At 36.7% G+C, this 15,133-nt stretch overlaps 1 protein-coding gene across 9 annotated transcripts; it reads left to right on the top strand.

Annotated features, from left to right (window-relative positions):
* The first annotated feature begins 2,302 nt into the window (after positions 1-2,302).
* LOC131019074 (snRNA-activating protein complex subunit-like) lies at positions 2,303-14,757 on the top strand. Of its 9 annotated transcripts, none has more exons than XM_057947756.1 (13): positions 2,303-2,350; positions 3,225-3,302; positions 3,918-4,183; positions 4,306-4,361; positions 4,951-5,017; positions 5,104-5,164; positions 7,570-7,670; positions 7,778-7,866; positions 7,963-8,044; positions 10,322-10,420; positions 11,754-11,879; positions 11,966-12,226; positions 14,412-14,757. In XM_057947756.1, exons 3-13 carry the CDS (start codon positions 4,037-4,039, stop codon positions 14,691-14,693), a joined length of 1,371 nt encoding a protein of 456 aa, XP_057803739.1. In that variant the 5' UTR covers positions 2,303-2,350; positions 3,225-3,302; positions 3,918-4,036; the 3' UTR covers positions 14,694-14,757. The 9 variants fall into 9 exon arrangements, with proteins under 9 accessions (XP_057803739.1, XP_057803751.1, XP_057803775.1 ...); XM_057947768.1 differs by having other exon boundaries at positions 2,304-2,350; positions 10,325-10,420; XM_057947792.1 differs by having other exon boundaries at positions 2,304-2,350; positions 3,918-4,153.
* The last annotated feature ends 376 nt before the right edge of the window (positions 14,758-15,133 follow it).

Below are 15,133 nucleotides of genomic sequence, written 5' to 3' on the forward strand. Positions count from 1 at the left end.
CATGAACTTTTTTTTAATAAAAAATTCCCCGAATTTAAGGTGTTTAACAATTTTTCCATGCTTTTTTGCTCCGGTGAAGCTCCGAACTGACATGGCAAATTATGAGCTGACATGGCGCCTACTATGACTGAAAATTGACACATGGAAAAAAAGAACAAACAAAAAAACAAAAAAAAAGAAATGAAGCACCCATCGTCTCCCCCCTTTCCCCCACCCCCCAAACCCTAATTTCCCCTTATTCCACCTGCCGCTGCTGCTCCTGCCGCCATCGGAGAAGTAAAGCCAGTCGCTGCCGCTACCCCTGCCGCCGTCGGGGGAGTAATTTCCCCTCGTTCATTGCCTGGTTTCTGCAATTTTCGTTGCTTAATTTGCCGAAGGGATTGGGGAGAAATTTCAATAAGGACATGAAATCATTCATTGCCTGATAGAGATCTACAATCTCACGGATACAAATTTGAAATTCCTCCTCTCGCGAGAGTGGTGGTGCATCGATCAGCCATGGCCGCCGCCGCCGCCGATGCCGCTGCATGTGATAAGAACTACATCACCTCCGATGAGCTCAGGAAGCACAACAAACCCGGGGATCTGTAGCTCTCGATCCAAGGAAAAGTGTACAACGTGACGGATTGGGCGAAGCAGCACCTCGGCGGCGAGGTGCCACTCCTCAATTTGGGCGGCCAGGATGTCACCGGCGCGTTTATCGCCTTCCACCCTGGACTCCGGCGAGTTTGCTGCGTTTGGACTCCGGCGAGTTTGCATCATTTGGACTCCGGCGAAAATCTGCACTCCGGCGAGCTCGGCCACCACCTGAGAGAGAGAGAGGGGTTTGGATTCAAAACGACGCCGTTTTACCCTCAACTAAATGACGTCGTTTTGATTCACCGCCGGTGACGCCATGTTACTTTTCAGGTCACTTAAAAATTCCATGTCAACACTCGATTTGAGGATTTTTGAAAATCATGAAAAAATTGTTCAGCCCCTTAAATTCAGGGGATTTTTGATAAAAAAAAAAGTTCATGGAAAGTTTGGAAATCCAACCAAAGTTCATGATTTTTCGCGTAATTAACCCTGAATTTAATATATAATATGTGAAAAATAGAATTTCAATATGAAAGTATGACCATTTAAAGTTGGAAATTGATTTTAAAAACATATTTTAATTAAATTAATTATTATTATTTTTTTAAACATGGACCATCACATTTTAAGCATTTAAGTTATCAAACTTAAATTTGTAGTCCTAAAACAACCTTAATTTTTAGTAACTTGTCATCAATTTCTAACTATATTCGCTACACACGAATTTTCAAAAATTCAACATAAATCTTGAAAATCAAATTCTCAACTAAGCACACCAACAATACCCTTGTTTGAATTTTACTTCGAATTTTACTTCGAAAGCATAATTTGATATTGAAAACCAATTTATCAAAAGTAAAACTGTAACTTAAATTTTTGTTTACTTCAAATAAACTCTTTTTATACAATAACCATATAATCAATAAAGTTTATATTTATAATATACATATACAATATATTATGCTTTGATTCATCGATGAGAAATAGAAGTCGAGTAATTAAACGACCCATTTAAACTCATAGCTTGCCAACTCAAAGAAGAGTGATTCTATTCCTAACCTCCATTTTACTCTAATATAAATAAAATATAAAATAAAATTTTAATTTATTATTTTAAATAATGATAATGATTATAAAGAGTCCATAGTCGCCCCACAAAGAATTAGATGGGCCCAAACACTCTTCCCCATTAATGCATTAAAATCTCAATTTAAAGTATTAAATTGAAAGCCCAATCTTACTTTCAATTTGGAAGCCCAACATAAAATAAAAGTTAACCGCCAAATTGTTTTCTCCCTTACTTCTCTCTCTCTTAAACTCACGTTTTCTCCGCCTTCAAATCCGGCGGCCACCTGCCGCCGCCAGCCACCCTCATCTCCCTCGCCTCTCTGCTCTCGCTCTGTCCCCCACGCCAATCACCCTTAGACCGGAACACCCCAAACCTTTAAGAAGCCACCGCCATCGCTACCCCCCACCGGCGTCCCCCTCCCCTCCTTTCTCTTTCTAAATCACGAAAAAGGAACCCCCAAAATCCGTAGCTTCTTCCCCTACGGCGAGATTACCGCTGGAACCACCGCCTCTTTCCCCTCAGTTGCTTCGGACGACAGCCACGCGCCAGGATCGCGGTGCCCCGCCTCCTCCGGCAGCAGCCGCAGCACGGCACGTCGGCAGCAGCGCTGCATACCTGCAGCAGTCATCCCAGCTGCACGCAGCAGCAGTCCGGCAGACGGCAGTCCGCTCGCCTCCTTCCGGGCTTTACAGCGGCCAACGGGTAAGTCATTCAATTCATTCCTTCAAGGCTTCAATTAGTTTAAGGCAACTATGGTTAAAAATCATGAAGGTGTAAAAGATTGTTCTGAAAAGTACACGAGGATGATGGAGATTAGAAGAAACCAATTAGTCTATGATGCGGCTTCTTCCTTATAGCTAGAATACATTGCTTGAAACTAAATTTATTTGACACTATGTACCTTGAATACATTGCTTGAAACTAAATTTATTTGACAATATGGTTATTAAATGATTATTATCCAGTGATTTTTTGGGTGGGTAGGCGGCCAAATTTATTGGACAATAAGATGATTAAATGATTATTGTCCAATGGGTTTTTGGATGTGTGGTAGGCGGGAAATCTATGCGGATGATTTCTTTGCTTTAATATATACTCCCTTCGTCGTCCCTGAAAGTGTATATTTTCATCCATTCCTTAAAAATGTATCACGTCTATTTTGGGACATGATCCCACACAACTCCTTACAATTTATCCCTTAAAAACACTACAACTAATCCTTATATTTTTATCCCTAGGTCCCTTTTTTCCACTCAACATATTATCTGCCAAACATTTCTTAAAACCCATGCTGCCGACCAAGTGATACATTTATCAGGGAACGAGGGAGTATATAGATATACATTGTCTAGGTGGGATCTATGAATAAAAAAATTATGATTAAATGGGCTTTTCTTGAATGAATTCAATTTCAAAGAAAAGTCGAGGGTATTGTTGGTGCCTTAGCTGAGAATTTTGTCAATATTTATAATCTAAATTTCGAAAACCCAGCCGTAATGGATCAAGAATTTAGTCTTTTTTCTTTTTTGGCTAAAGGTTAGTTTCACGAGACCTATTAAGAATATAATTTTTGTAGGTTTTGTTGACCAAGGGATTTAGTGCACTCCAATAACAAGTTTCCATGATCACTTTCATCAAGATTTATCCTATTGAGGTGGGCTTACTTTATAAAAGTATTATATATACTCTAAATGTTTCAATGAAATGCAAATGTATTTATCAAATAAAATTACTTTTGTGTGTTCTAGTCTATTAAAGGCTCATAAATGTTTCAATGAAATGCAAATGTATTTATCCAATAAAAATACGTTTGTGTGTTCTAGTCTATTAAAGGCTCGTAAATGTTTATCCACTAAAAATACTTTTTTGTGTTCTAGTCTATTAAAGGCTCGTAATGTATCGATCAAGGTTCTTTTTTGACCTAACATGTTATCTAAGAACTGTGTACACTTTATTAGTGGCACGCTGGGTTCCATCGTGCGCTAACAATAAATGATGCGTTATAATGGTGCTTGGTTGATGTGTTTCGAAGCATGTGTTGCAATGTATGGCCTGGGTTACGTCTCAAGGTTAATGAATGAGAGAAACGATCCGTCGGTGGTTAGAGGTTCGGGATCAAAGCGACTAACAAAAGAGTGTGACAATGGCGCCACAAATGAATGAAATGATTTTACATGTTAGAAGCGCTTTTACTTTAATACCTTCTATGTTATGTTATACATGATTGGCGAAATTGTGTTTACAAAAACCCTTACCGTCGCTTCCATAGGAACGAAACCCTTGCCTCTTCCGCCTTTGCGTTTCCGGAAACCCTTCTCCCAGCGCCGCTTAATCGAATTCTTAGCCTAGCGCCACCCAAGACAGCTTCTCGCGGACGGCTGTCCTACGATGGTGGGTCATGATGAGGGTGGAGAAGACCTCTATGTCTCAATTCCGCTTGGTGGTCCAATATATGTCTCTGATCTCGTTGGTCCGCTCACAAGAGTCCCACACTTTGAAACTAGTGTAATTCAAGAACTTGAGGTTTGCTTGTTGGTATTTTGCGCTGTTAATTTTCTTCTCCTGTCTTTCATTATATTCATACTCTTCTGTCTCGTTTGAGTGATGCTATATCATTTTCTAGGAAAAATTATTGCAATTCTTTTACCTCCATGCAGAGTTTGAAAGAAGAGGTATATGGAGACACTGCACAGGTTTGCGATGAAGATACGTCGTAAGTATTCATTAATTCCATAATCCTTTGTAAAACTATTGAGATTCAATGTCTTACGAGGAGTTGGTTATGCAGTTATGCTACTTGATGTTATGCAATAATATACCTCATGATTGACCATATTTAGCATCATAGTGTCCTGATTGTAATATTTTTTGCTAATGAACTAGCTTTGGGAACGAGAACGATAAGTTGTCAGAATGTATTCTAAATTTTTAGTTGTGAGAAATTCTTTGAATTGGTTCACATTCTGGTGTCAGAATGTACTCTTAATTTTTGTTTAACACTTGGTTTTGAAGGTAAATATTGTACATACCATTTCTACATTTTCAGTTCATAGTATATTCTGTGGATTTTGTGCTGGTTTAATATGTGGGCACTTCAATGAAACAACACTCTGTCAGTTAATGTACTTTCAATTATTTTTATTTTTTTACTTTATTAATTAGTGACTTTCTTGTGTTTTGTCAGTGAGGCTTCTTCTATGTCTTGTTCTATTTAATTATTTAATTTATTTTAGCTGATCAGTATTGTTCATTATTGACTTCTGCTCTAACATTTAATCTTGTGCATTTTACATTTTAAAAAGGGTTGATGAACTCAAAATAATTCAGGAGGATGAGTTAGTCAATAAAGCATTTGAAGAAGCTTTCAAGGTAATTGCTCTGAAATTTATTTGAAAAAAGTGGTGCTTAAATTAGCTTTCAATACCTGATAATCTCCTTTTCGTGTATAATAACAGGTCGATGAACTGGCTATAGGTGATCCACATGTTTCAGAAGAGTGTTTGAGCCCCAGGTCAGGTAAAAAAAGAACCTGATCATGCTTACGCTTCTTTGGGATGGAGTGATATTATTCCCTCTCTTTTTTCCCCTTTGTGCTTCTGGAAAATAGTTTTGGCTTTGTTGTCTCTTACATGTTCAGTAGATTCATGTATTGAAGTGCATTTCTTATTCATTCACTATTCATCCATTACCCAACATTATTTTTGTTGAAAAATAGCTAGAGAATGGTGATTTTCATCTTCCGACGATGTTATCCGGTCCATGTCATAATTTGCATGTAGCAGTAGGTTTCTAGAGAGAGACTAGAGAATCTTACATTCTAGCCTTTTAGCCATAGATGCAATGTAGGAAAGTATATGGGGCCTTTGTGGTGAACTCAATTGTATTAGGTGAAAACAATGGAAAATATGCTTAAGAGTTAAGTTGCTATTCTATTATATCCTACCATGGTACACCGTACACATACCACTCTTGTTTCCTTTTTGTTGCACAACTCAGATACGAGGTATATTGAGGTATATTTCCTGGGGCGCTGAAGCCTGAAAGTTTGGAAATATTAAGCATCTCTTGTTGAAATTCAATGCACAATGATCAGTGGGGCTCTTTCCGGAATAAAAATCTCAATTGTGTCTTGTTGGATGTACGTGATGAACAATATCTTCATTTACTTTTCCCAACATCACTCAATGTTGTGAAAAGCTTAAGGCTGAATTGAGGCGTTTTGCCTCGTCGAGGCTAGGTGGTTTGAGGCGTAACCGCGTAAGCCTCACATCGAGCACAAAAAATTCTTCGGATTATCAAATATTTAAAATTTTAAACATCCCAATCATCAAGATTCAAGATCCTCATCTTCATCATTATTCACATCCAAATTTGTTGTATATATCTCCTCAATATCATCATTCTCATCTTCATGCTCATCCTTTTCCTAGCTCTCTTCCTTATCGATCAAATGTATGGCTCTCCTTTTTTTTCCTATGTTACATTCAATATAAGTATATATGAAGATTAGAAGAATAATAATTAATTTTCTTTCACTTGAAGTTAGTAATTGAAGTTTTATCTTTTTAATTTGTGCTATTCTTTCTCTTCTTGCTTGGCCTTGATGAAGATTTATCAGCATCAATTAGGGTTAAAATATAATTCTATTGAAGGGCCCACTTAATCAAAAAAGTTGCGGCTGTGCATGGGCTTTTAAAATAAAATACTCCCTCCGTCCCATATATATAGACTGATTGAGATTTTCACAAGGATTAAGAAAAATCATTGGAAATGAAAATATATATGTAAACTTCCTGATATGCCCATATTTATTATTTAATGATGTATTAAAGTTGAAGTAATTAAATAGGAATATAATACTCCCTCCGTCCGCCAAAATTATGTAAAAATTACTATATTTGGCGTCCGCCAAGATTATGTTACTTTCCTTTTATGGCAATGGTCCCACCATCTTCTTTAATATTTTATCCTTACTAACACTCTTTATTTACAAAAAACCCACTCAAAACTCAATCTCAACCACACATCTCATAAAGTGGTGGGACCCTTTCTCCACTACATCAAAATCATCACTAATTTTATTAAATCCCGTGCCCAAGCAATTTTACATAATTTTGGCGGACGGAGGGAGTAATAAATGGGTAAAAAAAATAATCCCTCCGTCCTGGCTTTTGGTATCCAGTTGAGAACGACACGGGTTTTAATAAAGTGATTGATGTGTTGTGAGTGGAATAAGGGTCCCACATTTTATGTGAGAGTTAAAATAATTAAAGTGGAGTAAAGGCTCCACCTACTTTTACCAAAAATAGAAATGGATACCAAAATGTGGGACGACCAAAAAAGGAAAGTTGGATACTAAAAGTTGGGACGGAGGGAGTATTACTCTTTATGAAAATAAGCCTATATAAATGGGGCTTTTTCGCCAAGGCTATATATGGGACGGAGGGAGTAATTTTTTTTATAAAAAGTCAGACTCAGCACCACCTCAAATTATGCCTCACCAACTTATCGCCTTGAGGCGCCACCTCACACCAACCAAAGCGTAAATTAATAAATTACCAATAAAAGCGTATAAATGGTGCGATTTCATCGCCGTCTTGCCTTGAGCGTTTTTCACAACACTGACATCACTTCCAACTATATAGTGTGCTTTGGGGTGATTTGACCATGCAAATTTTTGAATTTGGGTTGTAAATAGTTGGATCTGGCAGCTCTTGATGACTGTATATTAACTTTTGGGAGCAGAAAGAAGTCTGTTGTTTAGGTTTATTTTAAATGAATTCGAGATCCTTTTATTTTTTTAGTTTTATTAAACTGTCATTACTAGATCTAGCTTTCCCTACTTTATGCTTGATGAAGTATTGGTATTGTGTATACATCTGATTTCTAATACTCATGTAATTGCTGTTTGCAAAATCCAGAAGAGGACAAGAAGGCTATTGTTTTAAGCAAATCAAACAAAGGCCCGCCTGGGAAGAGGAAGAAGAGAAAGGGTGGTAGCAAAAAGAATAACTCTTTTGATGTGCTTACTAGTGACCTCGCTATCCATGCTCCTTTTTATCGCAATTATGTTTACTGTTCTGGTTTGCATTTTGTAATTGTGTTTTCATAAATTTTTCTTCTTTCCAGGAGAGCTATATTGTAAAGGTGGAGCAGCTAGCTAGAATTAAATTAAAACAAGAAGAAGATAAAGCGTGTGTTAGATTGCATTCCTTCAAGTAAGCATATCGAAAGTGGCTGATTGCTTTTCATCTATTTTATCAAGAGTGGCATTTATAATTTTGCCTTGTTCCGTCTTTACATTATCCCTCTAGTAATTCCATGGTGCCTGGACATGGAGTAAATGCAAAAGCTGATAAAATAAGACCTCTGAAATCTGGCAGTGTGTCAAAAAAGGTTCTTCATTCTCTTCCTCCCACTTTCACATTTTATTCATATAGACTATGAATAGGATGTCAAATTTAACTCTAATTTTTCACATGTTGTGCAGCTTAGGCGTTGATCTTAATCATTTTCTTGTGGCCTTAAATGCTGTGTGAGGTCCTTTTTATTATTATTATTTTTTTATTTCTATGATTTACCATAATTGATATGCGTTAGTGAGACTAAAACTTATTAGGTGCGTTTACTTTGATGGATAAATTTATCATGGGAAAAAGAGCGATAACAAAAATTTACGCCTTTAAACGCCTCCTTTCTTTTTCCACATTTTATACAAAAGAGAAGTTCACCATTTTTCTTTCCTTATTTTCACTTCAAGGATAAATTTATCCATCAAAGTAAACGCACCCAAAAGTGATATTTGTCATGTCAGGATTTAGAAATATTCGATTTAGTGTATGATATGACTTAATATTTTTAACTTAATAAGATATTAGATATTAAAGTGAAGCATATGTTACCACAATACTTTTAGCCCTTTTAATGTGATGTAATCAACAAATTTAGCAAGTTCTATTAATTGGAATTGAAGTTTAATTTTGGGCTTTGATTTCGTGGGTGGTATGCTCTGCTGTTTCTTTTGTTTTGTTTTGTAACTAATAAGCATGCGGTGATATTACTTTGCATTCATGTCATAGCTATTGGGCTTATCATGCAATTGTGCAACAATACTCATCTCATCCGTTCTTCAAATATTACTTTGGGTTTATGGAGGATGTTAATCTACAAACAGAATATAAGCACACAGAATATAAGTTATTTGCAATCCATTCATTGATGTCAATGGGAGTCCATAACATCTCACTATAGATTTTCTTGTTTTAGTGCATGCTGGGTAATATTAGTTGGATTGCATGTCAAGGAGATAGAGTAATAAATTTATTACTGTCCATGTTGAGCCCCCTTTAGGAGGTGTTTACTTTTGAGGATTAGCCTAGATAGGTAGAAATAGTATAGGTTAATCCATTGTTTTTACTAAGATGGATTGGAACTTTGGAATATCCCAATGCCCTTGATAATTTCTATCATTGAACTAATTTTGCTTGATTCATATCCCATTGAAAGGGTAGGATTGAAGATATCCTAGTAATGAGGATAAAATCATTCAATCATAAATCATCAATCATGAAACATTTAAACGGGCAAGTTCTCAAAGAACTAGGTTTTGGGGTGTACTCATCTGGGTTTTAAAAAGCGCGCCTAGGCGAGGGCTTTAGGCTGGGCGCAGGGTTAGGGCTTTTTTCAGTGCCAGGCGCACGCACCTACAAGAGGCGCACCCTAGGGCCTAGGCGCAGAAAGCCTTAGGGTTTTAGGGTTATTTCTCTTTTCAAAAGTAAAAAACAACACAGCCTCCCTTTCTCCACCCTCCTCCGCGCCGCTTGCCCTAGAAGCCCACCGCCCGGCGCCGCCGCCAGCCGTCCACCGCTGGTCATCTGCTCCAGTCAGGTAAGCATTGTTTTTTTAGTTTATTTCAATTCCTTCTCAATTACTTCAATTAAACTTTGTAACTTAGGTTTTTTTACTTCATTTAACTCTCTTTAGCATGTTTTTAATTCAGTTTTTTTTTTTTTTTTTTTTTTTTTTTCTTAATTTCAGTTTTTAATTTCTTTTATACTTCAGTTTTTAATTTCTTTTATAGTTTAGTCTTTCAAATTCAGTTTTTAAGTTCTTTTTTATTTCAGTTTTCTAATTTCAGTTTTTGTTATATAGTTTAATAAATTTCATTTTTTTAATTTCAGAGGACATTGGTGAAGACAAAGATAATGAAGGAGATGGGGATGATGCACTTAATGATGATGATTATTGATTAGTTGTTTGATCATACTTTTAGACTTGTGTACTTTAAAACTTAAGTATTTGTGTGTTTTAAATTAAGTATTTGTGGGTTTAAGTATTTGTGTTTTTGGTATAAAATATATTGTAGGTAAATATATTAGAATGTTTTTGGCTTTAGTGCGCCTCGCCTACGAAAAGCCCGCGCCTGAGCTTAAAGCCCTGCGCCTAGGCTCCGGGCATGTTTACGCCTCGTGCGCCTTGGGCTTTTTTAAACCCAGGTACTCATGAATGCAACATTTGTTCCAAATGAAGCATAGTTGTGTGGTTATCCTCCCCATCACTTTCTTCACGGAAGAGGGTTTGAGGGGTTCAAAAATTTAAGTGGTTGTGATGTTTTGTTACATAATTAGCTTATCCAATTTATTTTAGTATCTAATGACATTTTTAAATACATAGCAGGTGAAAGCCTCAAGTACTGGTAGTGATTTGCCTGTGCAATTTCCTGAGGCTGTCCTCAGTTTTGAGGTTTACCATAACAAAAAGACATCTTTGAAGGTATTTTCCCCTCACGTATATTAAAAGGAGACTATAAGTTTATTGTTGTGCTACTTATTAAATATTCATTCTTGATCTAATCTAGAGGAACATGTGTTCCATATGTACCTTGTTGGGGTGTAAGCCCAGTCAATCTTTCATACAATCTTTAAGGGTAAATACCACTTTATGCCTCAACCTTTGAGCGTTTCTGGTTTTCATAAATACAAGGGTAAGCACTGTATACCCTGAGCTTTGAGGTTTTTTCTGAAAATGTCCAAACTTTTAAATAATTTAAATAATACCCAGACATTCAACATTTCAACAAATGTATCGTGAGATTAGCTTTTTGACATCTGAAACTTACTTCAATAAAACATGTCCCCCATTTGTTTATGTTTTCTTAAAATCCCTTATTTTGAATATTTTTAGTCAGTTAGGAACTATTAGATTGTGTTACATGCTGTCTCGCTATGCGACATAAGGACAAGAACTTAGTAATTGATATTGTGATTCGAATTTCAGTAGATATGAATAATTTGGCTGTATTTGATATTAATATAAGGGTAAATCATGTTTCGGGTCCCCAACTTTCAGCGTTTTTTTTAAAATGTCCCCAGCTTCTATTTTCTCCTCAAAAACTCCCAACTTTCGGCTTTCTCCATTAAATGTCCCCAATTTTCAGTGTTTTGTAGAAAATGTCTCCGACTTCTGTTTTCTATTAAATGTCACACTATATAAAATTCGGCAATGGAACAATGAGTTACTTCGCCGAATTCTTGGGAGGAATGTTTTTTTTTCCACCTCACCCAATAAAACGACGTTCCACCTAAGAATCTGGTGAGGCGACTCATCATTCCATCAATGGATTCGTACAATGGGACATTTTCTTGAAAATGCTGAAAGTGGAGGACATTTTCTGGAAAACGCTGAAAGTTGGGGGTCTTTGGATAGACAACGGAATTTGGGACATTTTAGAAAAAGTTGAGAGTTAGGGGTTTTTGAGAGAAAATGAAAGTTGAGGACATTTTGTGGAAACGGCTGAAAGTTGGAGAACAAAACATGATTAACCCTTAATATAATGTTCTGAATGTTTTTGTAGATCGTGTAACTGGCGAAACTGGTAATCCTTGAGCTGATTGTTTGTAAACAACAATTCTCAGTTTCCTCTTCCTGGTTTTGACTCTTGACTGGTTTTTTCCAGAACAATATATTCTTCTTCTGTTGTTTCGTACGAACCACAAAATTTAGATTGTAGTCCAAGTGGTTAATCCATATACAGTTGTTCTGTTCAATCCTTTTATACGTGTCATATATTTGCAACTAAAGATTTTTGTTTTTAAAAAATGTGTAGACTCAAGAATTCCTGGTTCTGGGACGGCAATTTTTGACTGAAGTTAAAGACAAAATATATTGTTTGACAGATGAGATAATGGAGAAGGCCGGGAAGTATGATCCTTCTGGATACTTTCTAATAGAAGTAAGTTCTTTCACTGGCCGAGAGAGGGATTAGCTTCCACAAAAAGAAAGCCTCCTGCTGATTCCTCCTGATACTTTTGTTTGTAGGATGTTTTTTGTAATGACATGAGGGAGTCCTCGTCCGTGGACTACAGCGAAACCATTCTTGATTGGCTCAAAAACTCCAAGAAAGATGCACTTGAAAAGTTGGAATTCATTGTTGCCGGTGATTTGCGACAGAAACAAAAGGCCCTTTTGGGCAGTGACAATAAGCAGCAGCTGCCAAGATTCAAATCTCTTCATATGCAGAGTACAAGATTTTGTGACTTAAGTTTCCGACTTGGTTCTGGGTATCTTTACTGTCATCAGGTATGCATTTCTAATGAATCATTTAAACTGTCGCACAACATTCATATTTGTGTGTAACATGTGTACCTGCATGCCTAAACTGCATGGGCTTGGATTTATGCTATTTGCTTAAAGATTTCCAAGCAAATAAATTATTTATGTGACTTGGTCTAATAAATTACCTTGGAAAAATGAACCCCATCCTATTAAAAGGATGTGCTACCATGGCTTATGAAAGTGTGATAGAGAAAAAGAATACCACACAATACTATACGAAATGGTTGAGAAAAAATTGTTCAACTGGAATAAGAAAATAAAACTGAATGTAAACAATGATCATGAGATTCCTTCTCCTGCCCAAGCACTACATGCAGACTCTGAAATCACATAGGTCCCAGATAAGCTTTCCCTTTAGCTGGTGGGAACTATTTATTCAACCTAAGTGCAAACTCCTACACAGGAGCCCACTCTCCAAAATAATTAACATTAGAATTAACTGTAGCTGGATTCATTGGTGTGGTGTGAAATGTAGGCGTGGTGGGTGCGGTGCCGCTGTTTTCGGCATCACGGAATTTCTGCATCATATAGATGTCTATCGGTCATTTCAGTTGCAGCTCATGAAACTGTTGCTGTATGGCTGCAACTGGTGCAACCATACTATTGAGTTTGCCCACCAGGGAACTGAATTCTGTTGAAATCTTCTCCTTTAACTCCTTGAATCTATTTATCTAACTCCATTCAAATCGCTTGCCGAGTTTTGGGCATGTATGGCTCTGGAGGCTCGGACCAAAGCGATAGAGTTGAGTAGAACACTACAATAGAAAACAGAACCAATGAGTATTAATTATTGAACTTGAATTAACTTTGAAGGTAAACACCGATCTTCCTGCTTCCTGCCCATGCTAGCGCTGACCCACAAATCACAAGGATCCTACATAAGTTTCTCCTTTAGTGAGTAGAAACATTTATTCGACGCGCAAAAGCCCACACAGAACCCCGCAACCGAAAATAACTAACAATAGAATTAACTAACAAATAATAGGAAAACACGAAAAATCAATAATAACGAAGACTCCCCTACTCTGATCCCAGATGCCCTCTGATCCTGAACATCCAAGTGTTCTTTGGCTTTTGCATGTGATCTTCTGATTTGCTTTGATGTTGATATGTCTGTGTGTGATGTTTAAGACTAATATGTGTCTCCCAAGTATTTTAAAGCCATCAAATAGAGTGTTCTGTGAGTGTCTCTATACTGAACCCAACAAGTACTTGGACATCTTCATTATTTACTGGTTTTCAGTGAAGCCATCGAATAAGTTCTGGATCTCTTACCAACTCGAGATACTGCTAGAACCTAGCCGATCGAGTAGGCAACCCCACCTTACAGTAGAGAATGTGTGGATACTCTCAGCTGCATTGCAAGGAGTAGGAGTGAAGTGCATTTGTCAATCCTGGTGACTAGTTTCTGTATCCTATTTGAGGAAATTAAAATTGTGGAGCTTTTTTTAAATGAGATGAAGAATGAGAATGTATGTTGAAGTAGTGCCGATGAGAGGTTGTAGGGGGAGGGTGCAGAGGGTGGTGAGACAGATGGTAGAACAATGTAGTTATGGAATTGATAAGTTTTTTCTCATAGCTTTACATATTTTACCTTTCTCTGTTTTCCACTGAAGCCCACTTTCCTAATATGGCCTCTGCCATATTGTTGCGACCGTCATCTTAACCTTATTTAATGTAGAATTGCCAATTATAAAATGTGATAGATACACTTGACAGTACCTCTTAAAGAACTGCAAGTATTTTCTTATTGCATTCATGTTTATTGCTGAAACCTTTTTGCATGTATCTTGTTATTTGCTTTTTGCCAACAGATACAAGCTTGGAGTTTGTGTTCTTTTTTTTTCCCTTCAAATCCTTACTCTCATTGTTTAGATTCTATACAGTGTATTGTGGGCTATTGTTTCTGTGGAAGGGTTTTTTCTCTGTTCTAGCGTGGAATCAGTTGTCTAATAGGGTTTTTCTGTGGAAAGGTTTTTCTGTTATAGTAGAAACCTGATTTTTCGTAAAAACAACAAACTTATTGCACTTGACATATAAAGTAACTGCGCCCCCATAGAACTCGAACCCAAGACCTTGAGTTCGTAAGACTTTGGTTCGAAAAATGAGGTTTTTATTTGATCTTAATCGTATGCTGTTGTTTGACTAGGGGGATTGCAAGCATTTAATTGTATTACGGGACATGAGACTTATACATCCGGAGGACGTACAAAACCGATCAGCTTATCCACTGATGACGCACGAGCCAAAGCTGCATTTCAAGAAATGCTCGGTATGTAAAATTTACAGAGCAGAAAAAGTGACTGTGGATGACAAATGGACCTCAGAAAATCCCTGTTGCTTCTGTGATATTTGTTATTATATGCTTCACTATGTAAATGGATCTTTGCTTTATAGTGATTTCAGTGTCTATGATTATCATCATGATTAATTGTTATCGAAACAATATCAGAAAATAACAAAAGCAAAGGAGAGATAGCTTTTCTTTTATTAAATCTATTTATCAGCAGAACGTATTTTCTTTTACATGTCAGGCAGCATCTTATTATGGATTAAATCCTGTGAATCAATTGTGGAAAGCCACCAATGTGGTAACTTAGTTTATTTAATTTGAGGGTTATGAGCTATGAAATAAAATACTATATTTATAATTATTTCGAATAAGAATTATAATGAGTAAAAAAGAACTATAAATAGAATCACCAATTCTATTGCTGATAACAGTATACTGGTGGGTTCGCCTCAAAAAAAAAAAAAAACAGTATTCTAGTGGGTTGAAAACCAACAAGAATTTGGTGTATATAGCCCCACAATCCACGAAGAACATGCTCTTTCAATGTGCCATCTTCTCAAGTTATTCAACACTACCAT

Source organism: Salvia miltiorrhiza, chromosome 1 (genome assembly GCF_028751815.1).
Source record: "Salvia miltiorrhiza cultivar Shanhuang (shh) chromosome 1, IMPLAD_Smil_shh, whole genome shotgun sequence".
Taxonomy (NCBI): domain Eukaryota; kingdom Viridiplantae; phylum Streptophyta; class Magnoliopsida; order Lamiales; family Lamiaceae; genus Salvia; species Salvia miltiorrhiza.

Coding starts and splice junctions, on each gene's coding strand:
- LOC131019074 (XM_057947756.1), top strand. CDS start 4,037: ATGGTGGGTCATGATGAGGGTGGAGAAGACCTCTATGTCTCAATTCCG. Junction 10,421..11,753: donor ACAAAAAGACATCTTTGAAG/GTATTTTCCCCT, acceptor AAAAATGTGTAG/ACTCAAGAATTCCTGGTTCT. Junction 11,880..11,965: donor CTGGATACTTTCTAATAGAA/GTAAGTTCTTTC, acceptor TTTTGTTTGTAG/GATGTTTTTTGTAATGACAT.